The following is a 27,649-nucleotide window of genomic DNA, read 5'->3' as shown; positions in this document are numbered from 1 at the left end:
TACCCTCCTCCAGTCATTAACCTTTTCCTTGGCTTGTATCACAAACTTACTATCCCACTCCTCTCTCTCTAGACCTCCCACCATTCTGCATTGGCCTTTTGTTTTTGTCATGACCACTGGCCCTTGTTCTACCCTGCTGTTGCTGAGATATGCCTTCTCCCTTATGGAGGCTTTTTTATCATTTGCTACTCTTTGGACTAAGAACTCTTTGAGCAACCAGTCAACTTCCCCCCAACCTTGGTTCTGTTTTCCTGCTGGTAGACACACCAGTTGCCTTCGTCCCTTCCAAAAAATTCAGCCAAAGCTATGAAGAAACCTTTTCTATTCCTCTTACATTCAATAATATATCTTCTCCCTTCTAATGTACTAAAATCCTGCCAGTTTATCTGCTTACCTTTTGAACAGGCTCCAGCTATGAACTCTCTTAGCCACTCGATCACTTCTAATCCTTCCAGCAATACTGTACCCTTTTTCGCTTCCCTTACCTTCAGGCTTACCTTCCCCTTGATTCTCATCTTTTCGAACATGAGATTTTTTGCTTCTATCTTCAAGGATCTTCTCCACTGACCTGCCTGCACGAACTCCATTAAAACATTCACTTCTCTAGTACCACTCTACAGCACTCTCTCCAACTGGTTTTCACATGTTGGTTTCTTGCCAGTTTATTTTTTATCTAGGATCTTAAGAAATGGAGTTCTTTCCCATTTCTCATATAGACTGTGGGTAGACATATTTTTATCAATATGTGGGTAGATTGATAAAAAAAAAAGTTCGTTTCAATTTTTTTGGCTCTTCCTTCTTTGTCTTTGAGTCTTAATTGGGATCTCGGATTTCGGAGGGGTTTGAGGAATGAGGAAGCAACTTATCTGTCAGAGCTTTTCCTTCTTGATAGTGTTTGCTTAGAGCTTTCTTGTCCAGATAGAAGAATTTGGTTCCCAAGCTCTAAAGGTTCCTTTTCTTGTGCCTCCTTTTAAAGCTCTTTGTTAGTCCCCTTCCTCTCTGTCCTTTCCTTGGAAAGAAGTGTGATTTCAGCTGATTCCCCCTAAAATTAAGGCTTTCTGTTGGGAAGTAGCTCTTGGGGGAAAATTAACACTCTGAATTATTTGCAAAAGAAGAGGCCTTTTCTGTGTATTTCTCTGAATTGGTGCATTCTATACAAATCTGATGGTGAATCTTGTTACCATTTACTATTTTCCTGTTCATTTGCTACAGATATATGGGATTGGTTTTTCTTTTTGTTTAGGTGCAGGTGGATTATGCCAACGGAGATAAAAATGCTATTTGACCCATCTACCTTTGCTTTACCAAAGAAGAGGGGAAGAGTAATGTGGAGGTACAATAGAGCAGCAATGGTGTGGACCTTGTGGGAAGAGAGAAATGCCAGAATCTTCCAAGAGAAAGAAAGGAGCAAACGACAAATTATGGAGTGTGTAATGACTAGGGTTGTACATTGGCTACAAACGTTGGAACTATTCAAAAATTTCACATTTGATGATATTTGGAGGAATTGGCCTTTAGTGGCTTCTAGCTCAGTGCAGAAGGTTAAGGCAAGGTTGGCTTGGATACCTCCCATTGAAGGATTTCTGAAACTAAACTTCAATGGGAGTAGTCAAGGCAACCTAGGCCCAACTGGAATAGGAGGGGTCATCAGAGACAAGGAAGGAAATTTAAGAGCACTCTTCTCAGGACCAGTGGGGAATGGAGACTCCTTAAAGGCAGAATTGTATGCAGCTCTACAAGGCGTACAGATTGCAAGAGAGTTAGGATTGGAAAATTTGGTGATAAAAGGGGACTTCAAGGTGGTGGTGGGTTGGTTAAAAAACCCAGATTCAGTGATTTGGGATTACAGAAATGAAATGAAGAAATTCAAATGGATTACTCAGCAGATGGGTGTAACTATACAATGGGTGGTGTGTATTGATAAAAAAAAAGAAACTATACAATGGGTGGGGAGGGAGGCAAATGCTTTTGCTGATTCTCTAGCTAAACAAGGAGTAACTAGGGATCAGTTGTACTGGACCCACTTGTAACTATATGATGTTTCTGTATTAATGAGTGAGGCTGCACCTTGCACCTCATATTGGGATGCTTGTAACGGACTTTTTATCATTTGCTTCTAATGAAATCAATTGAACTTTTATCTATAAAAAAAAGAAGTGACTTTGTGAAGCTTCAATATGTGAAGTCTAGACTGAAGATATGGAGCAAAGGAACTCTTAATCCTATTTCCACTGAAAAAGATAGAATCTGGAAAGAGTTGACTTTGTTAGATGATAAAGAAGCTAAGGGTTTGCTTGATTGGGATGAATTGGAGAAAGGGTGTTGTGTTAAGCTTGAGTGGGAGAATATTGTATGGAGGGAAGAAATGTATTGGAGGCATAGATCTAGAGTGCAATGGATCAAGGAGGGAGATGGCAATACGTGTTACTTCCACAACGCCTGGTCTCCTAGGCAATGCCTAGGCGATAGATTTTTTTAAGTAAAAAACATATATCCTAGGGTGGTTCCCTAGGTTCCATAACCATATTTCCTTAATAATTATCCATAATTTTCATAAGAAAAGTATAAACTTCATGTTTAAGTCTAGAAAATCAACATATTCGTGAGAAGAACAAGGAGAAAGAAAAGAAATTAAAAAATATAGGGGCTGAACCCCTATTTTTGTTAAAGGAAAAGAAGAAAAAAAAGGTGGAAGGAAATGATTAGACAAATTTTAAGTTCTTCCTTATTGGTTCAGATTTTGAAGTCTTTGAGGGTTCAATACAGTAGTTAACAATGTCTGTGTTGATTAAACCCTAACAAATTAGAAAATAATAAAAAGAAATTAGTATATTTTTTTGATCAGTAAAAAGAAAGAAAAAAGAAATTAGTATATAAACACACAAAATTAATAGTTTAGTTTGGTAATGTCTATTTTATAATTATAATATTAAAAGATTAAGAATGTAAAAGTATTTTATAACACAATATACAAAACTACTTGGCAATTAGGCAAGGCGAGCCTCCAAGGGTACAACAATGTGAGAAACTATTGAACTAAGTATCTAGGAAACTATTTTTCCATTATCCAGATTCTATTGTGAATAGGCCTTGGTGTTGATTTCATCAGGTTGATGGTAAACTTTCTTCATAAGCAGTTCACATTCTTCTCATGGGTACAACAATATGAGTAAGGGTGTCAATGGGCTGGTTTTGGATTGGATCCCATCCAGTCCAAAATCAATTTGGACGGACCAACAAGACATATTGGATTGGACCAATCCGGTCCAAAATATTTATTAGATTGGATTGGACCCGGTCTGTCCGTAATAAATTTATATTGGATTGGATTAAGCCAATATCTGGTCCATTGATATAAGATAAGAATATAGGTGTCAATGGACTGGGTTTGGGTTGAAACCAATCTAAATCAAAACGAATTTGAACATATTGGATGGTCCAGACATTCAATTGGACCAGTCCAAAATATTCATTGGATTGGATTGGACCTGGTCCATTTATAATGGACTCACATATGGATTGGATTGGATTGGATTGGACCAAATCCTGTCCAATTGACACCCCTAGATATGAGAAACTATTGAACTAGGTATCCAGAAAACTATTTTTCCATTATCCAGATACAATTGTGGATAGGCCTTGGTCTCGATTTCATCAGGTTTAGTAACTTTTCCATTCAAATATCCCTCCATAACTTTTCCTTCAACAAAGAAATCAAAATGGAACTTCCACCATGCTGTAATTAGTTCCATCAAACTTCATGGGAATGATAAGCCTTCTTAGCCATTCTAGATAATAATCACAGTTCAAACAGAGGAATAACAGTGCTAAAATCAATGCTCAAATGAGAGAAACTAGTGATAAACCTGCCAAACTCAATCAGAAACAATCCAAACACAAAGCAGGAGTAACACCCCATCGAATGGAATAAGATTTCTCAGCAGAAATCTCACAACAGCAGGTGTAGGTTGATGGCAATCCAAAAAAGGAAGGCTCTGGGACTGTTGATCATAAGGCAGGATCAAAACCCCTCTACAATTGAATCCAACTTCAGATCAGATCAAATGGATAATGAAAGAAGGCCAGACTGACACTAACTCCAGATTCTTAGGATGATCGGATCAGCTGATCAGAAGAAGTGAAAAAAATACCGACCTGCTGGGCGTCTTCTCCAGGAAAACTCTACTAGTTTCGGTTCCTCAAACAGGACTTGGCGATAATCCAACGACTCCCCAAACAATCCTCCAACATCCAAAAACTGAAACAGAATCAACAGCTGGTAGAATTGACCTGCTCAGACACCATGTTATTCTAGCAATACAAATGAGAGAAAAGACACAGGATTCCAGGGGTGTCAATGTAATGATTGACCTCCACCCCCAAAGAGTGGAAACAATAATAAAAGAATAAAAATAAAGTACAATAGGGATTATAATAGTTAAAAGTTATTGTGTGATAGAAAAAAGAAAAAGAAAAGAAAAGAAGAAAGAGAAGAGGAAGAGATGAAGAAGTGTTTGTCGAGAGAATGAGGTGTGTTACTGTTCACACATAGAAACTTGATATTTGAACATAATGAAAAATTACAAAAAATCCCAGAAATAGGTGCCCTAATACAAAAACATATAGAAGGACAAAACTGCCTTTACACTCTCAACACTCCCCCTCAAGATGAACATAGATATTTATCATGCTCAGCTTGCCCAAATTGTTAAGTTTTGGCTTGGGAACACCTTTAATGAGACAATCGACGAACTGATCTTCAGACCTCACAAAAGGTAAACAAATCTCTCCACTGGCAATTCTTTTTCTAATGAAGTGCTTGTCAATCTCTATATGCTTTGTACAATCATGTTGAACAGGATTGCAGACTATATTTATGGCCAGCTTGGTTGTCACAATATAAGATCATTGGAGTATCAATTTGTACACCTATTTCTTTCAACAAGTTTTTTTTTTAATCAATAACAAAGGATTTCATTAATTAGAGAAAAAAGAATACAAAGGGGAGGTAACCTCTCTTATCTCCCCCACACAAGAAACATTGCAGAAAATTACAGTTGAGCCCAAAAGGAGTTTGCACATCTCTTAACCCAAGCTACTTTAACTTCCATTTCTTTTGTCAACCACTTGAATTTTTTCTTCTCATTGCTATACATCCACAAGCCACTTTTATCTCCCTTTAGCCAATCTATCACCAGCTTAGAATCTCCTTTGATGATCAGCTTCCTCAAGTTTAAGTCCTTAGCTCTTTGAATACCTTCTAAAGCTGCCAAAATCTCAGCTTTAAGAGAGTCACCCTCTTCAATTGGGCCTGAGAACAAAGAAGTTATTTTCCCTTTTCCATCCCTTAAAACATCCCCAATGCCCTAAGGCCCTGGGTTACCAATGCTGCCCAATGCTGCTTCCTTCAAAGTTCAATTTATAGAATCCACTTGGAGGGGGGACCAAGTTGGAACTTGTAGAGAAGATGGGCCGAATGGCCCATAGGTTGTTTTATTCTTCTTGTTATTTTGGGTCCATCCTGTCAATGTTAAGTTATTTTTTTAAGTTCTTTGTAAATTCTGCCCAACTAAGGGCCTCCTTGTAATTAATCAAAATATCTAATAAAACAGTGTTAGAGGGCTGAGATAGAGACTGTTCGAAAACTCTTCTCAGAACCCTCATTGCCGAAACACACAAGTCTCCTCTCCTCTCTTCAGTTTCAACATGGTATCAGAGCATATCTGAACTTGAACGTCCTAGGGCTGGAGGCTTAGTCACGTACTGCCTGATTCTTGGAGGTCATTGAACAAGCCCAAGACTAGAATCTCTTGGAGAAGGGGTTCGGTGACCAGGAAGAATCAGAGAAGAAGAAAAAAAGGGAAGGGGAACAGCTCGGTTCTGTTTTTTGAAGCTCGACTGTGTTTGGACTGCTGAAGCTCGAACTGCAAGTTGTGCTCAGTTTTCTGGTTCTGTTTTACATTACCTTCGACTGTGTTTGGACTGTTGAAGTGTTCGAAAATCCTAGCTGTTCTGTACTACCTTCAACTCCATTAAATCTGGTTTAACCTAGAAATTTCTGGGCTGTTTTTTCTCTTCTTCTTGGATTGTTAAAATCTGCCAAAACATCCTTATAACAAGGCTGTGTATTGTTACTCTTATTCGGCTGTTTTTAGAGGGCTGTACGAACAGGTTTTGGGGTCTTTTCTCTTCTTTGACAGTGGGGTTGTCTCTATTGCCCATACTGTGTTTGTGAAAAGGCCTATTCAGCAATACCGATTGGTACTTACTCTTATTGGCTGAGTGTACAACCTTGAAAAGGTACTTCGGCTAAGTGCACAGTGCCTAAGGGTTTCTGATTTCTTCTTGAAGCCTAAACTCAGTGTGTTGCCTCCTTGTGGTCGGCTGAACTCAGTGTGTTGTCTCCTTGTGGTCGGCTGAACTTAGTTATTGCTTGCTCTTATCCAGCATACTTGTAGAAGTCATCTGAAATCATATTTGGAGTATTTACATGATGTACTCCTCAGAGTTTGAAAACAAAAGTGGTGCTGAATATGGATTGGGTCAGGGGACTTCAAGTGATTCCTTATTGACTGTGACCACAGTTAAGCTAGATGGAACTAATTATCTGGCATGGTCACAATCAGTAAAGATTCATGTTTGTAGTAGAGGAAAGTGGGGGTTCATTTCCGGGAGTAAGAAGGCTCCCCCAGAAGATGATCCATCCTACGAGAAGTGGATGCAAGAAAATTACACTGTCATTGGGTGGCTTGTGAACTCAATGCAGCCACAGATCAGCCACCACTATCTATGGATGAATTCAGCAAAGGAAATATGGGATAGTGTTGCTGAAACCTATTCCCAAAAACTAAATGTGGATAGAGCCTATAAGTTGAGAAGTGATGTGAAGAATCTGAGACAGGGGGAGAAAACATTATCTGTATACTTCTCAACTTTGAAGTCTTTGTGGCAAGAAATAGACTTGATAGAAGCTGTAACCTAGGACACCACCAATGATGCAGAGACCTACAGGAAACTGGTTGAAAGAAATAGGGTATTTGAGTTCTTAACCGGACTTAACCCGGAATATGATATCACAAAACAGAATATTCTTTCCAAGGAGTGTGTATCTTTGTCACAAGCTTATGCATTGGTGAGTAGTGAAGAGAGCAGAAGGGCTGTACAGGTTCAAGGGGCTGATATTAATGATCACTTCGCCAATATGGGGATTAAACCTAAAGGGAATGTTGGAACTTCTAGTGGCACAGGAAAGAAAGAAGTTGTATGTGAGTACTGCAAGAGGCCGAAGCACAACAAAGACAAGTGCTGGAAGTTACATCCTAACCTTGTTCCCATAAGGTTTCTGAAAAAATATGATAGTAAAAGATCAGGAAGTGCAAATGTAGCTGCCGGGCCAGATAGTGAAGAGATGTCTGCTTCTGCACAGTTGGCAGCCATGAGAGCAGAATATGAAAAGTTTGGGAAGATGATCAGTCAGCTGAGTGATGTGACCTCTGCTATCGACCCTTCAGGAAAATCTACTACTTCAGCATTTGCTCATTCAGGTATAAGGGCTTCTGCTAATCATGCTACTTCTTCAGGTAATCTCAAGATACCTTGGATTATTGACTCAGGTGCTTCTGATCATATGACCAATCTGTCTACCTTATTTGTTTCATATGACTTACTTCCTGGACGTGATAAAATCACTTTAGCTGATGGTTCACTTGCCCCTATCTCTGGTAAGGGAACCATCAAGGCTACAGATTCCTTGTACCACCCTTTTGCCCTTCATGTACCTAAACTAAATACAAATTTGTTGTCTATGAGCAGTTTAACCAAGTCACTAAACTGTTGTGTAACATTTTTTCCTTCCTACTGTGTTTTTCAGGATTTGGAGTCTCAGAAGGTGATTGGGAGTGGCCATGAGGCGAACGGAATATACCTGCTTGATACTCCGGGACAATGCATTGATCATCTTGGGAATGTTGCTCTTGGATTTGTCTCTTCAGAGTCTGTTAGTCAGATTATGTTGTGTCATTGTCGTTTTGGTCATCTGTCTTTTTTGGCTTTGAGTCATCTATTCCTTGAACTGTTTAAGGGAATTAGTCTGTCCAGTCTTCATTGTGAGTCTTGTGAATTGTCAAAGCATTGTAGAAGCAAGTATCCTTTGAGAAATAAAAGATCTTCTGTTCCTTTTAAAGTATCCTTTAATATGATTTTTCACGATTCACTTGGATATTCCTGATGAAATCCCGTGATGAAGTCCCGAGACTTGTAAAACAATTCCATGAATTTGTTCTAACCCAATTTGATACCAGGATTAAAATCTTCAGATCAGACAATGCAAAAGAATACTTTGAGAAAAACCTATCCTGCTATCTTTCTGACATGGGGGTTATTCATCAAAGCTCATGTGCTAGGACCCCGGAACAGAATGGGGTTGTTGAGAGGAAAAACAGGCATATTGTTGAGGTTGCAAGAAGTATCTTATTTGCCTCACATGTTCCTACCAGGTTTTGGGGTGATGCTGTACTTACTGCTACCTATCTCATAAACCGCATGCCATCCAGGGTTTTGGGTTTTAAGTCTCCCTTCACTCTTCTTCATCCGGACAAAGATCTTTTTCCTATTCCTATTCGTGTCTTTGGCTGCACCTGTTATGTACATGTTCCAAGTGTCCAAAGGCATAAATTTGAACCCAAAGCCCAAAAGTGTATCTTCCTTGGTTATTCCCCCAAACAGAAGGGTTATTGCTGTTTTGATCCAAAGTCTGGCAATCGGTATGTCTCAATGGATGTCACCTTTGATGAGTCTTCCCCTTTTTATGGTTCCTCTCCAGAAGGACATTGTCCACAGGGGGAGAATTTGACACAGGTGTTTGCTCTTCCTCTTCCTGTCCCTGTTGAGTCCCTTGATGTGTCTGCCTCTCCCTCAAATGAATCAAGGTTGGATCACTTGTTCCATTCTCCTTGTCCTGGTACCCTACCTCCTCGTCCTGTCCTCAATCCCAAGGTGTATCAAAGGCAAAGATCCATAAATGTGCAGGTTGTTTCTCCTACAACACATGAGCCTCCTACACTTCCAGTCATAGAAGAGACAAGAGGTACTGGTTCAGCACCTTTAGATTCATCCTTCCCTGACCTTGATATTCCCATTGCTGTTAGAAAAGGAAAACGGAAGTGCACTGCACACTGCATTTCCAAGCACCTTTCTTACAGTTTGCTTTCACCTCCATATTTTGCCTATCTCTCTTCTGTTGCTTCTCATCCTATTCCCAGGTCAGTGTCAGAAGCTCTTAAGATTCCAGAATGGAGGGATGCTATGAAATCTGAAATAGATGCCCTACACAAGAATGACACATGGGAAGTGGTAGATTTGCCTGAAGGGAAGGATCCTGTTGGTTGCAAGTGGGTCTTTACTATCAAATACAGAGCTGATGGTACCATTGAAAGGTACAAGGCCAGGCTGGTTGCAAAAGGCTATACACAGACATATGGGATTGATTATTTAGAGACTTTTGCACCTGTTGCCAAGATGACATCTGTGAGGGTTCTTCTATCTTTAGCTGCTCACTTTGACTGGCCCCTTTATCAATTGGATGTGAAGAAAGCATTTCTGAATGGTGAATTACATGAGGAGGTTTACATGTCTCTTCCTCCAGGGATGTATGGAACTGATATAAAAGGGAAGGTATGCAGACTGAAGAAATCTCTTTATGGACTAAAACAGTCCCCTAGAGCATGGTTTGAGAGATTTAGAACAACACTTGTTAACTTTGGTTATGTGCAGACACAGTCCGATCATACTCTTTTTGTGAAGAGGAGTGGACCTCTAGCAGTATACCTCATTGTGTATGTAGATGATATTGTAGTGACGGGTAATGATGCCTCAGGAATTCAAGATCTAAAATCTTTTCTCCATACAGAGTTTGAGATTAAAGATTTGGGGGAATTGAGATACTTTCTTGGCATAGAAGTGGCTCGATCCAAGGATGGGATCCTTATCTCCCAAAGAAAGTATGTTCTTGACTTGCTCTCTGAAACTGGAAAGATGGGTGCTAGACCAGCTGCTACTCCTATTGATATGAGTCATAAACTCTCAGCCTCAGAAGGGACATTGTTAGAAGACAAAGGAATCTTTTAGAGACTTCTTGGGAAACTTTTGTATCTATGCATGACTCAACCAGATATTGCATATGCAGTCAGTTGCATTAGCCAATTTATGCATGCTCCTCAAGACACTCATTTGGCAGCTGCAGAGAGAATCCTAAGTTATTTGAAGGGCTCCCCATGAAAGGGTATTCTGTTTGCTAAGCATGGTCATATGAAACTTGAAGCTTACACCGATGCTGACTGGGCCGGGAACATTGATGACACAAGATCTACATCTGGGTATTGCAGCTTGGTAGCTGGTAATGTTGTTTCTTGGAGAAGCAAGAAACAATCTGTTGTTGCTCGGTCTTCTGCTGAAGCAGAATACAGGGCCATGGCACATGGGGTTTCTGAATTATTATGGCTAAAATCTTTGATGGAAGAACTTGGAGTTGAATATGACAAGCCAATGATGTTATACTGTGATAATCAGGCTGCCATCAACATTGCTCACAACCCAGTGCAACATGATAGAACCAAGCATATTGAAGTTGATCGATACTTCATTAGGGAAAGGGTCTCTTCGGGTGAAGTGTGTCTTCCTTTCATCACATCTGAAGGACAGTTGGTAGATTTTCTTACCAAAGGCATTCCCAAGGCAAAACTTCAGCATGATACCAAGAAGCTTGGCATGATTGGCATCTATGCTCAGCTTGAGGGGGAGTGTAGAGAAGATGGGCCGAATGGCACATAGGTTGTTTTATTCTTCTTGTTATTTTGGGTCCATCCTGTCAATGTTAAGTTGTTTTTTTAAGTTCTTTGTAAATTCTGCCCAACTAAGGGCCTCATTGTAATTACTCAAAATATTTAATAAAACAGTGTTAGAGGGCTGAGATAGAGACTGTTCGAAAACTCTTCTCAGAACCCTCATTGCCGAAACACACGTCTCCTCTCCTCTCTTCAGTTTCAACAGAACTGAAACCTCTTGAACTGGGGCTGAAAAGGCAATTTCTTTCCATTTTCTTGACAAATCATCTATTGAGACATTGTTGAAGAGATCCATTGATTTAAGCCAATGGAATACCTTGGAGCAAATCACCTTCTGAATGGTTTCCTTATTTCTCTCCTTCATTGAAAAAATTCTGGAATTCTTTTCTTCCCAGACAGTCCAAACAACAACTCTCACACAACGCCACATTATTCTTCTCCTTTTCTTTGGCAATCTAGAAAAGGAAGGAGCAAACAAACTTTTAACATCTGGTGGCGGGGCCCACCTGCATCCAAACAAAGAAGAAAACTATTCCCATAAACCTTTAGCAAATGAGCAAGAGATCAATAAATGGTAGTAATTCTCACCATCAACCTTACAAAGACAACACCAATAAGGATGCAAACAACTCTTTGGTCTTTTTATTTGAAGCACATCACAGGTGTTGATTCTTTCCAAGTAAGCTTCCTAGCAAAAACAACCAATCCTAGGAGGGATAGGTTTTCTCCACAACTCTTTAACAGGAAAAAGTAGACTCCCAATAGTATCCGGTTGGGTTAGGGTTTTGAAAAAGGAAGAGCAAGTAAAAAAACCATAAGTAGTGGGGGTCCGGATTCTTCTATCAGCTTGAAGTGGGTCCAAGTACACCCCATCAAGTACGCTCAAGAGAGACAAAGTACTACTTAACTCAGCATCCCTAATAGCCCTTCTTAAACCCAAATCCCAACCAAATCCAGAACCAGAATTGTAAGGAACTAGGAAGGTAGAGATAGGCTCATTTTTATAAAGCGGCAAAGCCGACTACTATCAATATATCGTTCTTAGTAGTCGACTACTATCAGTATAATATTCCTAGTTGTCGGTTACGTGATGAAGAGGTTTCCTAGTAGTCGACTACTGGGACACTATTGTAATTTTATCTCTTGTACTTTGATTGCCCTAATATATAATAGAATGGCTAGCACTGCTAGCACACTTTTGTGCCTTTCTCACATTGTTTCTCTCTTTTTTTCTCTTCTTTGTCTTCTTGGAAAACATAAACAATATTACTTCTTTTGTTACTTGCAAAATATGTGGTTCTACAGTACTTTGATAGTTGACAAACTTCACACTATAGACTAGAACTAAGCAAAGGCTCAAACAAACTAGAAAACAAAAACATCGATGGACCAAAAGGCACATGCCCAAGACGGTGATGCCACAATTTCAATTGACTTAGTTTCTTATCATGACAGGACTCAAATTGACACATTAACCCTAACTTTGGAGACTGGTCAAGAAGATAAACTCCATCGGCCTGTTGTTCATTGCCATTTGTCTTCCTGTACTCAGATCTTGAAAGACACAATAAGATGGAATGAAGGTTACATAACAGTTATGAGATTTGGTAAGGGAACTAATAAATATAAGATTTTTATGCAATTGTGGAACTTGGAATACAGAGTTCAGAGTTGTTGGTAAGTTTAACTTCACCCGAACCTGAGATTGGAGTCTGAGATCCATCAATAATGGTAATGTTACCTTTCACTGAAAATAATCTATAAGTGGTTAAGTAGGAAGGCATATCGGTCATATGATCATTGGCTCCTTTGCAGTACTATAGTACCTGATTTTGCAAAGGCACTGGAAGGTGTATGTGAACCAGCAGATGTAGACAACCCACTCTTTACGTTGAAGTAAGATGCCTCTTAGTTTGTTCATCACATTGGAGGTGTCATGAGTAGGTGCTTGAGTAGGAGGATTTCCCTTAAGCATATTCGTCTGAGAATCATGACTACCCGTAGCAACATGAGCATTTCCCTTCTTTCGAGTTTTAAACTTTTCAAGCTTTAGGTGGGGATTCAATTTTCAACATCCATCCTTGGTGTGCTTCGACTTCTTGTAATATTCACAAATAATCTCTTTAGGTTTTTCAAACATAGGAGGTTTACCAGAACTCTGGGTTTTGTGGACACAAGGGCAGTGTGCTCACCTATATGTACTTACATCATAGCATTCCTTCTCTCCTCATTCTGCACGAGGGAATATGCTGTGGAGAGTGGCAAGATATCATCACTAAGGTTGTGTTGCTTGGTGAAGTCATAGTCAGCATTCAGTCCAACAAGGAAATAAAAAACTTGGTTTTTCTCAATTTACTTTCTGTTTTGTTCAACATCAACAGGATCCTTCCACACCAAAGCCTTTAAATGATCAATTTCTTCCCAAATTGATTATAGGGAAGAGAAATACATAGCCACCGACCTCTCCCCCTGACACATATTACATGCTTCTCTCCATAATTGATAGATTCTAACAATGTTTTTAGCTTGGGAATAAGTGGCAGTGTCCTAAATATCCTTGGCCGTTGAAAGGAACATATAGTTGCGGGTGATGTGTGGCTAGCCTACATAAAGCATACAAGCCATGACATGACTGACAGATTATTCTGCTCCTATTTTGATCTTCAGGCTTTGGTTTAACTTCCTTACTAGTAATAAATCCAAGCTTACCCCACTGATTGTAGGCTTAGCTGATTGGGACCATTCAAGGGAGTCCCATCAAGTTTTATGGTAGTTATCTGTCCACTGGCATTATCATTACCTCCCAGGAAGACATAGGTAGACACACGGACATCATTGTGTGAGTCCATTGATCACAATCCTTCCAAAAACAATATTTCTCATCAACACTACAGTATCCCAACTCTAGCTGAACACCCAAAACCCTTTGCCACAAGATTGAACAAGGGTTGCAGCAATAAAATAAGGGAAAAACAGGTGCTGGTAACAAAATGGTGGAAGAAAAAAGTTTTCTCAAAAATGTTTTAGGGCTCCAAAAGGTTGAGGATCACTTCCTGCAGACTTAGTAATTTCCCACGATCCAAACACAAGAAGTTTTAAAGGCAGCCAACCCACCATATGAGAATACAAGCCCCAAACTTCAGATCTGGAATTTTCACCAATTTTCATCCAGAAAATCCAAAAAAAAAACAATCTTAAACATCTTCAGCCTATCATGAAAATATACCAAAATTCCTTTAAAATTGAGGTGCATCAATGTGCATAAAAAACACATGGGGCTGTACGGACTGTTGATGTCAACTGGTGGCATGCTGATGTCAGCAGGTTTGTCTGTGAGTCACGACCAGTAGAAGATGATTCCCTTGATCTCAAGGTGCTCTGATACCAAGTTAGAAGGTATTGTGTGATAAGAGGAAAGAAAAGAAAAAAGAAAAGAAGAGAAGAAGAGACGAAGAGGTGTTTGTTGAGAGAATGAGGTGTGTTACTGTTCACACCTATAAACTTGATATTTTAACATAATGACTAAACTAGTGGAGGGGGCCCTGCGTTGCAGGGGCTTGCTCATAAACTATCAGGCTCGAGCTTGATTCGAATTAGAGACTTGAGCTCGGCTCGAGTCAAAAGCTAGGAAGTTTGTGCTCGGCTACCTTTGATTGCAGGTCTCTCAAGTAGCCGAGGTGCCAAGCTGAGGTCTCCCTCAATTTTCAAGGTGCCAAATCGATGTCTCCCTCAGTTGCTGAAGTGTTGAGCTGAGGTTTCCCTAGCAGGCGAGGTGTCAAGCTAAGGTCTCCCTTAGTTGGCAAGGTGCTGCCGAGCTGAGGTCTCCCTCAGTTGTCAAGGTGTTGAGCCGAGATCTCCCACAGTGACCGAGGTGTCGAGTTGAGGTCTCCCTCAGTGGTCGAGGTGTTGTCTAGCTCGAGCTCGATTCGAATTAGAGACTTGAGCTTGAGCTCAAAAGTTTAAGCTCGGCACGACTCGAACTTGACTACCTTTGATTGTAGGTCCCCTAGCAGTGAGCTGAGGTCTCCCTTAGTTGGAGAGAGAGTGACATTCTTGTAATTTATAATGAGAGAGAGAGATGGCAGGAGAGAGAGAGTTGGTAGGAGAGAGAGTGGCATTCTTGTAATTTGAAAGAAATGAGAGAGAGAGTTGGTAGGAGAGAGTGGCATTCTTGTAATTTGAAAGAAAAAAAAGCAAAAGAGAGAGAGTTGGTAGAGAGTGGTATTCTTGTAATTTCTAAGAAAAAAGGCAAAAAATACTGTTAGATTCCATTTCCCTCATCCTCAGGCCTTCTTACGTACACATTTCAGCTTAAAATATTTATATAGATTACAAAAGAAGCAACTAGTTGCTCTAATACAAAAACATATGAAAGGAAAAAACTGCCCTTACTCAACAATAGTATTACAGTACATCAAGATTCTCCACACCAAGTGTTGATAATTTTGTTGCATTGATGTGCTAAGCTAATTATTTGGGTATTTCATGTGGATGAATAACCATGGATTGAAACATGTAACTGGTGCTTAAATGTTTAGGAATTTACATTCCACTGGTCCTCTTCTTTGTTGCCATTCGCTGGTCCTCTTCTTTTGATTTGGTGCATTCTAATTATCTACATAGGCCAATTTGTAGCAGTTCTTAGTGCCAATAGAATAAGTTATTTTAGACATTAATTTTATGATTTTCAATCCACTTTGTAAATAATATTTATTGATAAATGTGCAGGGGGAGGTTTTCATTCGGGGAAGGAAGAGGCATGGTCTGATTAGTGACGAGGAGATAACAGGCCTTAGGATTGGTTTGGTACATTTTGTCTTCTATGTTGTATTATTATTAGTAGTATAGGGTTTGTCTTTCTGGAAAATAATTTGATGCTTGTATTTCCTTTTATTTTGATAACAGGTATTTCAGAGTGCTGCACTTTTTGATTCTTTAACAGTTCGTGAAAATGTTGGTTTCCTTTTGTAAGTGAAACTCTGCATTATCTTATAATTGATATCCACTCTTTTTTCCAGATCAGGAAGATTAATTCTTGCAATAACTGACGTCATGCCTAATTTGGTATGCTGCTGGATAGGTATGAAAATTCCTTAATGTCCAAGGAGCAAATAGCAGATCTTGTGACTGAAAATTTGGCTGCTGTTGGGTTGAAGGTATGGTTGAAAGGGCAACTGCTGTGCATGTTTCTAAGCCTAACTACTGTGCATGTTTCTAGCAATTTTATAAGGACAAGGATTTTTTTTTTCTTTTTTTTTTGTGGGGGTGGGGGGTGGGGGGGTCTGATCTGACATGTGTCCTAGAAAAGTATATACTTTATAATAGTTTTTCTTTTTTGAATTCTAGCATTATATTCCTATGAAGAAAGTAACATTTTATGGGAAAAATGGAATTCATATTGTATGTTGGTTGTTCATTTATATCAAATAATCTAGGGGGAAAAAAGGGAAAACCTTACATTGAAGTGTCCCTCAAGAATCCAATGTGTGTTTGACATGGATACTTCATCCATTTAGGAGAGTATGCAAAACTAGTTTCTAGCATGTAAAGTAGCATATATTGAGTGTTAAACTATCATATGTTTATTCTTTAGTGCTGCAGGGGCACATTTGTAATTTTTTCTCTTGATTTTTATGTCTTGGGTCGCCCTAGTATAAATACTTAAACTGACGCTGCCAGCCTATCTTTTTGATTCTGAATCTTTCTTCTCTCTTCTCTCCTCTGACTTTCTAACACTTCCTACTAAGAAAACATGGTATCAGAGCATCGGCTTTGGGATTAAAGACAGTCCAATCAAGTTTTTTTTTTTTTCCTTCAGACTTCTTTTCTTTTTGGATTGAATCTAGAGGGAAGTGCATCAGCTGACCTGTAAGTGGTTCCTATGCTTTTTTCCCCTTTTTTTTTCTTGTGTGCCAAGAAATCACCCGAAAAAGGGGTGAATAGAGTTCCATGTGGTTCGTGTGTTCCTTTTTGTACCCAGGTAGGTGGGTTGTATTGGTCTGTATGATCTGTACCTGCTGCAGCATCAGTTCTCTACATTGTTTTGGTGATTGCAGTGCTTGTGTGGCCTGAAATAGGGTGACATGATACTTGTAGGGGCTGTCCATAACATGAATAGTCTGTTTTTTACCTCTGGAATTTTTTTCAGCAGTGTGGTAGTGTGTGATTTTTGGTGTGAACAAGGGGAATGATTCTATAGTGCTGGTTTGTAGAAATCAAGTGTTCTTATGATAGCGGTGATAATTTCTCTCTTTTCTGCTGTTCTTTGTGACTGAATAATGAAATCAGACCCCTCCTAGCATGTCTTTTGAGGATTCATGGTGGATTGAGTGGGGGATTTGATATGAACTTTCCTATGGCTGTAATTCCCTTTGATGGACTTAGTTACCTAGAATGGTCAAAGGAAATTAAACTCTACATAACTGCAAGGCGAAAGATAGGTGATATTAATGGTAAGATTAAAGAGTCGAAGTCTGGGAGCGTAGACCATGATAAGTGGGATAAAGAAAATAGTATGGTGATGTTGAGCCTGCTACTGTCCATGCTGCCATAGGTCATGTGGCGTATGAGATTTGGGAGCAAGCTAAATGTACCTATTCAGAACAATGGCATTATGCAAAGATTTATCTTGCAAGCAGCTTCCTCAACCTGCAAGTAGGGGGAGAGGAGTTTCTCTGTATACTATAATTTGACCTTATTCCAACTTCAATAAAGAGAAGTAAAGTGAAAGAAAACAGAGAAAAAGAAGCAAAGGTAGAAGGTAGGGAAGAGATAGAGAAGAGGAAGAGAAGAAAAGAGGGAAGACAAGCAAGGAGAAGTCGAACTCACTCTCCTCACTGTTGACCCAGCTTGTATTAACATTTTACTGATTTCTGAAATGACAACAATGCCCTTAGATAAGCTACAACACATATAAGAGATAAAAAATAACAAGGGAAAAGACAAGTATGACCCTTCCAACTAATTCTAACAATTCTAAGACTCCCACTCAATCTAGAGCATATGTATCATAAAGTTCTAGTTTGTTATAAATGTAATCCATCCTTGAGCGACCCAAATTTTTAGTAAAAATATCAATTGCTTGGTCTTCAGATTTAACATAGGGAGTAATAATATCTCCATTTGTTACTTTATCTCTCACAAAATGGCAATCAACTTCAATATGTTTAGTCCTTTCATGAAACATTGGATCGGAGGTAATATGTGTTTTGTCTTGGTTGTCACAAGATAATTTAATGGGTTGTCCAATTGTGATATTCATCTCTTGAAGAAGATGCTTTAGCCAAACTAGTATACAAGTAGCATGGGCCATTGCTTGTATTTAGCTTCAGCACTACTCCTAACAACCACACTCTACTTCTTGCTTTTCCAAGTGACAAGATTTCTGTACAAGAAGGTACAATAACTTGTAGTAGACTTCCTGTCCGTTGGAGACCCTGCACAATTTGCATTTGAATACCCTACCAAAGATATATCTCCCCTTTTATTATACAACTCTCGACTGGGAGCACCCTTTAGATACATCAACTCCCTCATAATACCATCCAAATGAGTAGTCAACAGTTGTAGCATTCTACATGAATTGATTGAGGACTCCAACATTAAAGGAGATGTCAGGCCTAGTGATGGTAAGATAGACCAGCTTGCCTACCAATCTCCGGTATCTTGTGGAGTCTTCTAATGGCTCCCCCTGACTATCAATTATCTTCACATTGGGATCCATAGGAGACCTCAGGAAAGGGCTTCCTCTTTGCTAAGTATGGACATATGAAGTTGGTGGCTTATACAGATGCTGATTAGGCTGGAAATATAAATGACAGGAGATCCACGTGTGGTTACCGTGTTACGGTAGCTGGAGATGTTGTCTTGTAGAGAAGTAAAAAGCAATTTGTTGTAGCCAGATGCTTAGCTGAGGTAGAATATAGGACCATGGCCCATGGAGTTTCAAAGTTGTTGTAGCTTAAGTCCCTTCTAGAAGAGATGGGCATTGCCTATGATAAGCCTCTGATGTTGTATTATGATAATTAGCCAGCCATTAATATTGCTTATAATCCAGTTCAACATGATAGAACAAAGCACATTGAAGTAGACAAGCATTTCATAAGAGAAAGAGTGGCATCAAGAGATGTTTGCCTTCCTTTCATTTCTTTAGAAGAACATTTAGTAGATGTTTTGACCAAGGGTGTCCTAAAGAAAAGTTACAACACTATGTAAGCAAGCTGGGTATTATTGATATCTATGCTCAGCTTGAGCGGGAGTGTAGATATGATGGGCTGAATGGGCCTTAATCCTTTTATTTTATTTGTGCTGTTAATAGCGTGTCATGTTAAGTTAATGGGCCAGTTTTGTTTCTTTTTTATCATCTTTACTGAGTTAGCCACCCCACTGAGGGCATCCTTGTAATTGTACCTAAGTTACAATCAACTTTAATAAAGGTTTTAGGCGACTGAAAAGAGGATCAATTAGCTCTCTTCTTTCTTCTTGTTCCCACTTTCTTCTTCCTTCTGAACTTCCTCTTTCTTCTTCTTTTTCTATTTTCTCTTAACTAAAACTCAGATTTATTTCTGGTTTATTTCCAACTCATTTCTCTGCTGATCACACAGCAGTAAATTTGATAAATCATTAAGTATATCTAATGGGCACCCTCTCTCTCATAACAGAAATTTATTAATCCAAAGGAGTGGCAAGGTACATGCATAAAGTACTAGACCAACATGGACCTCATGTACCTGGAGGCACAACTTGTTACAGAACTGATCTGTACTGGTTTCAGCCCTAGAATAACAGAGATTAGTAGCAGAGAGAGAGAGAGAGAGAGAGAGAACTGGTTCGGACTAGAGAACTATTCTATCTCTAGTCAGCGAGGTATTATTTATATGTTTCTAATTAAAAGCACAAAGACACTTATTAGGGGTGTCAACGGTATTCGAAAATCCGATTTCGAATCGAATTCGAGATTCAACATAATCGAATTGAATTTGGATAATTCGAATATTTAATCGGTTGAATTCAGATATCCTATTCGTATCAAATAGCTAATTGGATTCGAATTCGGATATGACCTGTTTCGATTCGGTAACTATCTGAGTTTGACCGATTACTTAATTCTTATATAAAATATTTAAATGTTTTATACAATTTATATATATATATATAAATAATTGAATTATATAAATAATTTATATATTTATGTACTTTATATAAATAAAATATTTATTGATCAAATTCAAATTGAATATTCAAATATTTAATTGAATTCGAACATTAATTTTCAATATCTGCTGGATATCGAATCGAATTCGGATATCAGATTTCCTAATTGGGTTCAAACTTGGATATTGCCTTATTCAATTCGAATTCAATCCATTTACACCCCTAATTAAGTATGGGACATTACGCTTAAACCAGAATATAAATGACTTTACACCACACTCTTAATATAAAATAAAATGACTAAAATACCCCTGTACAGCCGACTCTAACAAAACTCAACTCCATACGAATGCATAAGAGAAGAAGTGTCTTGTACTATGAAAAAAGGAGCCCTATCAACCCCTTCCCTATCAAGAGCATCCACCAAAATATTTTCTGATCTCATATCCAGTGGAATTAGATCTTCGCTCAGGATGCCAAGGTTTTAGCCTCTCTAGTAGGTGTCAATACCTCCACAGTTCACACCACTCTAAACCATCCTACAAGAATCTACAACTTACTGAACCTCTGCCCATGCTGGTCTGATATTCAGTCTAATCCCTGAAAATGTACCTTTATCTCAGCAATGCATAAAGCAAACCTTAGTTTATCTTCAAAGCCTTTCTAAACTAAACTTTGGACTTTTATGCAAATATGCAAATTCATCACTCGAAGATGTGAAGAAAAAATTAACTTGACATTCATGCAGGGAGTTGAGGATCGATTGCCTTCAGAGCTGTCTGGTGGAATGAAGAAACGAGTGGCATTGGCTCGGTCGATAATTTATGACAACACAAAGGAGACAATAGAACCAGAGGTATGTTCAAATTAATATAACCAGTAGTTGAAGAGAGCTCTTCTCTTGTTTTTGGAATTTAATAGATGTTTTTCAGCCTATTTTGTTTTGCATGGCCAAAAGCAAGCTGTTTTTCTCATCTTTACATTATCTGGAAATACTCAAAATTTAGTAGCCTAGAAAGCAAAAGAAGTCATTACCTATAGCTGGATGTCTAGTGGAAGAACATGTATGACATGGTAGAAAAAAAATCTCCTATGCATAGATACCTGATGGATGGGTGCGGCTTATGAGTTGTTGTATGCCTCAAATGAATTGGTGAACACATCAGGCTTATAAGTTGTAAGCCTCAAAAGAAACATGGGCTCTAATGTCCTTTCATCTCTATTTTTATACTTTCTTAATGGAAATGAAATTACAATGATACCCCAAATAATTAAAAGGTAAATTACTGAAACACCTTTTACATTAGATCTCTATAGTAGTACAGCCCTTATGAATTATGATCAGTTTGAACCACACTGCTTTCTTAGATTCTGAGGTTCTCACTTTGCTTATTGATGATTGCCCCTGGTTTTTTATCTTACCTTTTTTTTTTTTCTCTTTGTTTGAATCTATAAAATTATATTTGGTCTATTGGAGACTGCATGATGCCATGATACTCATTTTTTGGAAACTTACGAGAAAGGTTACTTGCAATACAAACTTGTTATGTTTCTTAAGAGAATTTTCTTTTTCTTTTTGTTTTCCTGATTAGGTGCTCTTGTATGACGAACCTACTGCTGGACTTGATCCCATTGCATCTACTGTGGTTGAAGATCTGATCCGCTCTGTCCATTTGAAGGGCGAAGATGCTATGGGGAAACCAGGGAAAATTGCATCTTATGTGGTTGTCACTCACCAACATAGTACCATAAGAAGAGCTGTGGACAGGTAAAATTTTCTATCAAATAACATTTATACTGTATTTGGTTTGATAAAAGAAAGTCGAGGGAAAGTTATTAAGGAATTTCACAAACTTTGTTGAGAACTTCCATCAATGTTCTGTTTTCTCTTATTTTATATCAAAACCAAATACATAGTATTTTCAAATGTCTTAAGCTAACAGCAACGTCTTTCAACATAGGTTATTGTTCCTCTATGAGGGGAGAGTCGTCTGGGAAGGAATGACTGATGAGTTCACCACATCAACAAATCCGATAGTGAGACAGGTAAAGTTGCATTGGGTGTGTCTCTCGCCCCTTACTGCCTATCAATTAGTGTGAACAAAAGTAGGAATTGATATCTGAAAACTTGGTTCTGGCAGAGCCGCAGAATAAATACCAATTCTAAATAATGTTAATATTGATTCTAGGACTTGCAAATTTTTAGTCAATTAAGAATGATAGGATTTTGGAGAGAAAAAGGTTCTTTGAATTTTGGAATAGCTCTACCAATGTTTTAAAAGGTATGGAAGGCAATATGCCTGGAGGCACGAGGCGCTCTCAAAATGACCTTGAGGTGCATGCTGGTGGCATTGATCCCTCTGAAGCATACACCTCGGGTAGGGCTGTCAATCAGTTGGTTCTACCCGGCAGACCCAAATTGACGGAACTGATTATATCGGTTCTGGTTCTGTGGTTTTGTCTCGATTAATAATTGGGTCAGTTTTGGATCTTGCTTGTTTCAATCCAACACAGACCCCGACTGATTATTTTGTTAGTATGTAAGGGCTTCCTAGTTATTTTGTAATTTTTATTATATTTTGTGTAAAAGTGTAAATTTGATAGATAATACATAAGACAATTATGATTAAAAACACTTGATTTATTAATATATAAATAATTTATTATTTTACTATCATTTTATTAAGGTTATATTATCAAAAAACAAGTTTTAGGTTATTTATTTAAATGATTATGGCTCAGTGTAATTGGGTTAGACCCAATTACTAATTGGGACGGTTCTGGGTTTATTGTTTTGATGGGACTGGTACAGGCAGTCCCAATCCAGACCCGACCCATTGACAGCCCTAACCTTGGGAGCATGAGGCATGCTAGGTGTGTGCCTCACACAGAAAGAAGAAAAGTAAAGGAATGGGAAGGAAAAGGAACTCTGGCGGGGGCTCCGCTTCTGGACTGCCTTGGCTCCCCCCCAGGGCCACTATTCTGATGCAACCAATGTGTTTTTCTGTGCTAGGAGGCCCTGCTTCAATGTGCATCCTCATTCTTCTTAATATGACATTTTTAAAGAAACAAGAATCCTTTTCCTCTTCCTCTTCTTGAGGAGGCTTACACCTCATGTCTCTAGGTAGTGACACGCCTCCACGTTTTTAAACATTGAGCTGTACAAATCCTATGTATGGTTATTTAATTTCAAGAGTCCTTGGACTTCTAAAAGGGTGCACAAAACTATTCCCTTACTGTGAGAGTATCAAGTTTTCTCCCCTTTTGGCTCTCGTTTTCCAAAATCAGCCCGATGAATTGGCTCCAAAATCAAGCTGATTGAGTTTTTTTTTTTTTTTTCTGCCCCTTAAATCTAGTTTGCTCGTTCTAACACTAATTAATTCTTTTTTTTAATGGTAAGTTACCAATTCATCAAATACATGTTAGTTCTAAAATAGATTTTGTTTCTTATCTGGATTTCCAGTTTGCCTCTGGAAGCTTAGATGGACCAATCAACTATCTATGATGAGTACTCTACATACGATTGAAACCCTTGGTCATGGCTTCTTGAATGTGGATGGCATCTCTGCGTTCAACTTGAGAAATCATCTGATCTTGGTGGATCTACCAAACTTGGAAGTTTGTGAAAAGTCGTTCAGGATGGATCTGCCATCTGATATTCACAATCTGATTCCTATATTTATTCTTTTTCCTTTTCTGTCTTTGGATTCTTCTTGTTGGTACTCTTATTTAATCTGCACAAGCTTACACTTCTTGGGGATTTATTTTGTGTTCCCCACTGGAGAAAAATGGAACGCATGAATAAGCTATTGTGCATTGGAAATGTATGACTACCCTAATGTTTTTTTTTTTGTTATAAATTCTTATGAATTATGATTGCCATTTTATAAAAAGGCTAAAGATCAGCAATGCCAAGTAGTCAATATCGTATCGAGTATTGGGCAAATAGGAAAGATCATGTCTACAAAATCAGCTTAGCTTTGTCAAGGTTTAAACTTTAAAGTATTATGATTTTGGTGCCATTCCACGCATGTTGCACAGTACAGTTGATGGGTAGTATGCAGATTATTTTGAACTTTTGTAATATTGTCCGTCGTAGTAGTTAATGTATCAGTGGGATAAAAAATTGATACATATCGGTACTTTGAACTTTTGTAATATTGTCTATCAATATATATGATTCTTGTTAAAATCAAGGTTCAAAGTATTGGTCAAGGCAAAGAGTCTTGAGACAATTTTTAAGAGAAATTAAATAAATTCTAAAAAATATATCATCAAACACCTAATGTAAATATCCGATGATTATAAATAAGTTATAAATACATTTAAAAATGATGAAAGAACTAAAATGTGTTAATATTCATAACTATATAAATTTTAGGAAAAATTTCTGATTAGTATCCTGTATTTTGGGCCTAGTGTCATTTTGGTCCTCAAAATGTGACAATTCAAAACATGTCAATCCAGCACCTACCATAAACCAGCCGTTAATCAGTTGTTAAGTGTCATTTGAAAAAGCGCAATTGCCCTTCAAGTGTCATCTAATTTTCTTTATTAATTATTGAAACGTTAATAAAAAAATGAACAGTCCAAATCTTTTTTTCTTATATTCAAGAAAGTTGGGGTCACGTCTCACTGGGGTGGCCAGAACACTTTTGGCACCTCTTCTCCTATCTTCTTCTCTCCTTTCTTTTCTTCTCCAAGAACTTTCTGCTTCCATCTTCACATCCATCTCTTATTTTTTACTTATTTTTACTTTCTACTTGGTATTAGAGCCTCATTTAGGGCTTCTAAGGGAGATTCAATGCATGTTTGAGATCAGTAAACTACATAGAAGCTTAGAAGACCAATTAATTTAATCTAGAAAACCCAATTCTTTGTTTTTTTGGAGAGTGATTGTCCAAGGCTGGTGGTTGAATGACAAACGAAAATCATGAAGAATTGGAGAGAGAAAGTGCCTTACAAGGTCTCAACTAGGCTTTTTCATCTTAGAGTGAGGTAGTTGAGAGGAATCTCCATTTGTTTTTACTTAGGGTGATTCATCCTAAAGCAATTTTTGAGATCGACACCCTACCTTGCAATTTCTATTAGACCCGAAAGAACCAAGTGTGAGTGGGAGATGTAAGGCAATGCAGGGAGGTCTTTCTCTAAGATGGTAGATGCCTCTGAGGAGAGGAGAGGAAGAGAGAGGAGAGAAGGTTGCAGGAAAGCTTCAATGGAGGTTGTGAGAGAGGCTGAGAGCATAGCCCGAAGCTTACGCAAGGGTGTAATAAGGCATCCTCTATTTATAGAGGAAGTCACTTAATGGAATAGGAAATCACATAACAGAAGAGAGAACTTTCCCAAAAGTGGGAAGGTCTTTTATTCAGTTAGATTTAAGACATAGAGGGCATAAGTAGGGTTTTTCCACATCTCATTATGGAGATCCAAGGGTTTAGGTACCACCCTTCTCCCCAGGATCCACATCTGAGCATGAGGTTAGCTATAACCCCGCTTCTAGAAGCCCCTTATGCCATAGATGCTTTTGTTAAGATATTCATGCATTAATTTGTCATTGTGGGCCTTTGTGGATATGTTATACTACTGCGCTGCAATGCCAAGGGATGTGTCATTATTATGCAAAGAACTAATGTGGTGATGTGCTGAATCATGGAACAATAGTGATGTTTCTAAGGTATTACTGGTTGTGTTCTACGTTGTGACAATGGCTCATTACTTTTCTTCATGGATATAGTTGTTTATAGTGGTTTAAGATCTGCGCGAGACTACACTATGAGGACTTTTAGGCTAAGTTGTAGTTGTATTTGGGTGCCTTTGGCATAATTATCTTATTGTATAAGTATATTTTAGATTGTGTATGCCCTCAATTCGAACCGATATATTGCATAATTTATATGAATAAAGGAACATTCATTCCATGTGCCATTTGGGTTGTTTTACTAAATTATCCTTGGTTCACATTAGTATTATGTACGATACCACATAATTAATTTAATATGGGCTCAAATCTTCACAACTAGTGACACTTGGGGAAATTTATCCTAAAAAGGTTGACATTCTCACACTGTCCAAGTTTGTGGAGCAGTGGGTTTCAACTACTCAGGTTGTAACCTAAGGTGTGAGGGTGAGTGTTTACAAAAAATATTGAATTAGACCAAATCCAGCATGTTCCTGAATTTTATGATAGATGGAACAAATGGGTGTTGCTTGTAATCCCTAACTTGATATTGATATCGGGTTCATTATTAGACTTGTCTGTCTTTGATATACCAACCAATGAGATCCTTCTGGGTAAAAAATTTGTTTATTTTGGGGCATTCAAGGATGGTATGCCAATTGATGATTAATGTGATATGATCTGCCACTATGTCAAGACATAGAGAATACTTTGTACAATTTTCTCTTTGGACTCTTGAATCTATTGGTAGTAGAATTTTGTTTATCCTCAACGAAGGATTCAAGCAGTGTTGAAAGTTAGACACCATGTCATAAGGACAAAGAGGGAAAAAGTGTTTAGACACTTTATGGGACTGATTACTAAAGTCCATATCAGCATGGGTCGAATTAGCCTATGAGTCTAATGAGAATTTAAGTGGTTGTCTCCATTAGCTTGCATAAAGCATGTGACATGTTAGCTCTCCCATTGAATTATGGGTCTCACATCTATGATTTTCCAATTGGATAATTTTTTTTCTAGAATTATTAGAGAGTTAATGGATAATCAGAAGTATCACATTAGAGTCCTAGTCAAACTATGTGTTAGAAAAGTCTAGTAAGATTAGGATTTGACTACGTAGACTAGTTAGATGGATTCCAATCTAATGGTTGATTTAAGAGAGCTAGGCTCACTCTAATCTTGTCTTAAACAAGTTAAGGGTTATAATTAGATTAGGATAGGACTCATTCATCCCTCCCAAGTCTATAAATAGATTGGAACATAGAGAGGTCGGATCCATCCCACTCTCTCATTACTACTTGAATTCCACACTACCTTTGTGTGATCTTTTGGCTAGGGTTTTGAACCCCATTTGACTGGCCCTTTTATCCACTATTTCTAACACTATTTCAGGTTTGTTTGGGGTCAAAATTCTTGCCCAAAAACATGAGAAGTGTTAGACCATTGCTGCTATAACTTTTGGAGAAAGAATCCAATTCTGCAAGTTCAAAGTTGCACCATCTTCAACTTGTTGCAATGCATTGCGGAAGATTTGGCTTGGGTGTGCCACACTGAGTTCTGCAATTGTGGACTTCAAAATCAGGTAATGTGATGAATTTTGACTGAAAAGATCAGATTTTTTATGGTCTAAAATCCATTCAATCCAAGAAGAGAAAACTCCAAATTTTCTTTTATGCCGTTTCAGCATCAGGGTTTCAATGAAAATTTGATTTTTTACCACTCTAATGGCTAGAATGTTTTTATAACATGATCATTGGATGATCATCCTTCATGTGTGACCTAAGTTTGTGATGCTATGTGAGAGTGTTGTAGTCATACTTGAGTGTCTATAACATTGTCTCCATAGAATCTAAATTAGTATACTTACATTGGCCCCCCCCTCCCCTCCTTATTGATAAAAGAAATTATGTCAATAGGCAAAGTCTATTTCTACACGAATTAAGAAAGAAAGGTTAAGTCAATTTGACATTTTCTTATT

The 27,649-nt window shown here is 38.2% G+C and overlaps 1 protein-coding gene across 1 annotated transcript in view; it reads left to right on the top strand.

Annotated features, from left to right (window-relative positions):
* Positions 1 to 23,887, top strand: part of ABCI13 (non-intrinsic ABC protein 11) — a 73,917-nt gene extending 50,030 nt beyond the window's left edge. The window contains exons 4-10 of the mRNA XM_088984771.1: positions 15,570 to 15,647; positions 15,747 to 15,808; positions 15,922 to 15,997; positions 20,743 to 20,850; positions 21,587 to 21,762; positions 21,956 to 22,040; positions 23,458 to 23,887. Coding sequence (XP_088840897.1) covers positions 15,570 to 15,647; positions 15,747 to 15,808; positions 15,922 to 15,997; positions 20,743 to 20,850; positions 21,587 to 21,762; positions 21,956 to 22,040; positions 23,458 to 23,499 — 627 coding nt within the window. The 3' untranslated portion in view covers positions 23,500 to 23,887. The remainder of the gene's footprint in view (positions 1 to 15,569; positions 15,648 to 15,746; positions 15,809 to 15,921; positions 15,998 to 20,742; positions 20,851 to 21,586; positions 21,763 to 21,955; positions 22,041 to 23,457) is intronic.
* Positions 23,888 to 27,649: the final 3,762 nt, after the last annotated feature.

Source organism: Nelumbo lutea, chromosome 4, assembly GCF_056320005.1.
Source record: "Nelumbo lutea isolate HS-2025 chromosome 4, American lotus-T2T, whole genome shotgun sequence".
Classification (NCBI taxonomy): Eukaryota; Viridiplantae; Streptophyta; class Magnoliopsida; order Proteales; family Nelumbonaceae; genus Nelumbo; species Nelumbo lutea.
This window is presented reverse-complemented; position numbering and strand designations above follow the sequence as displayed.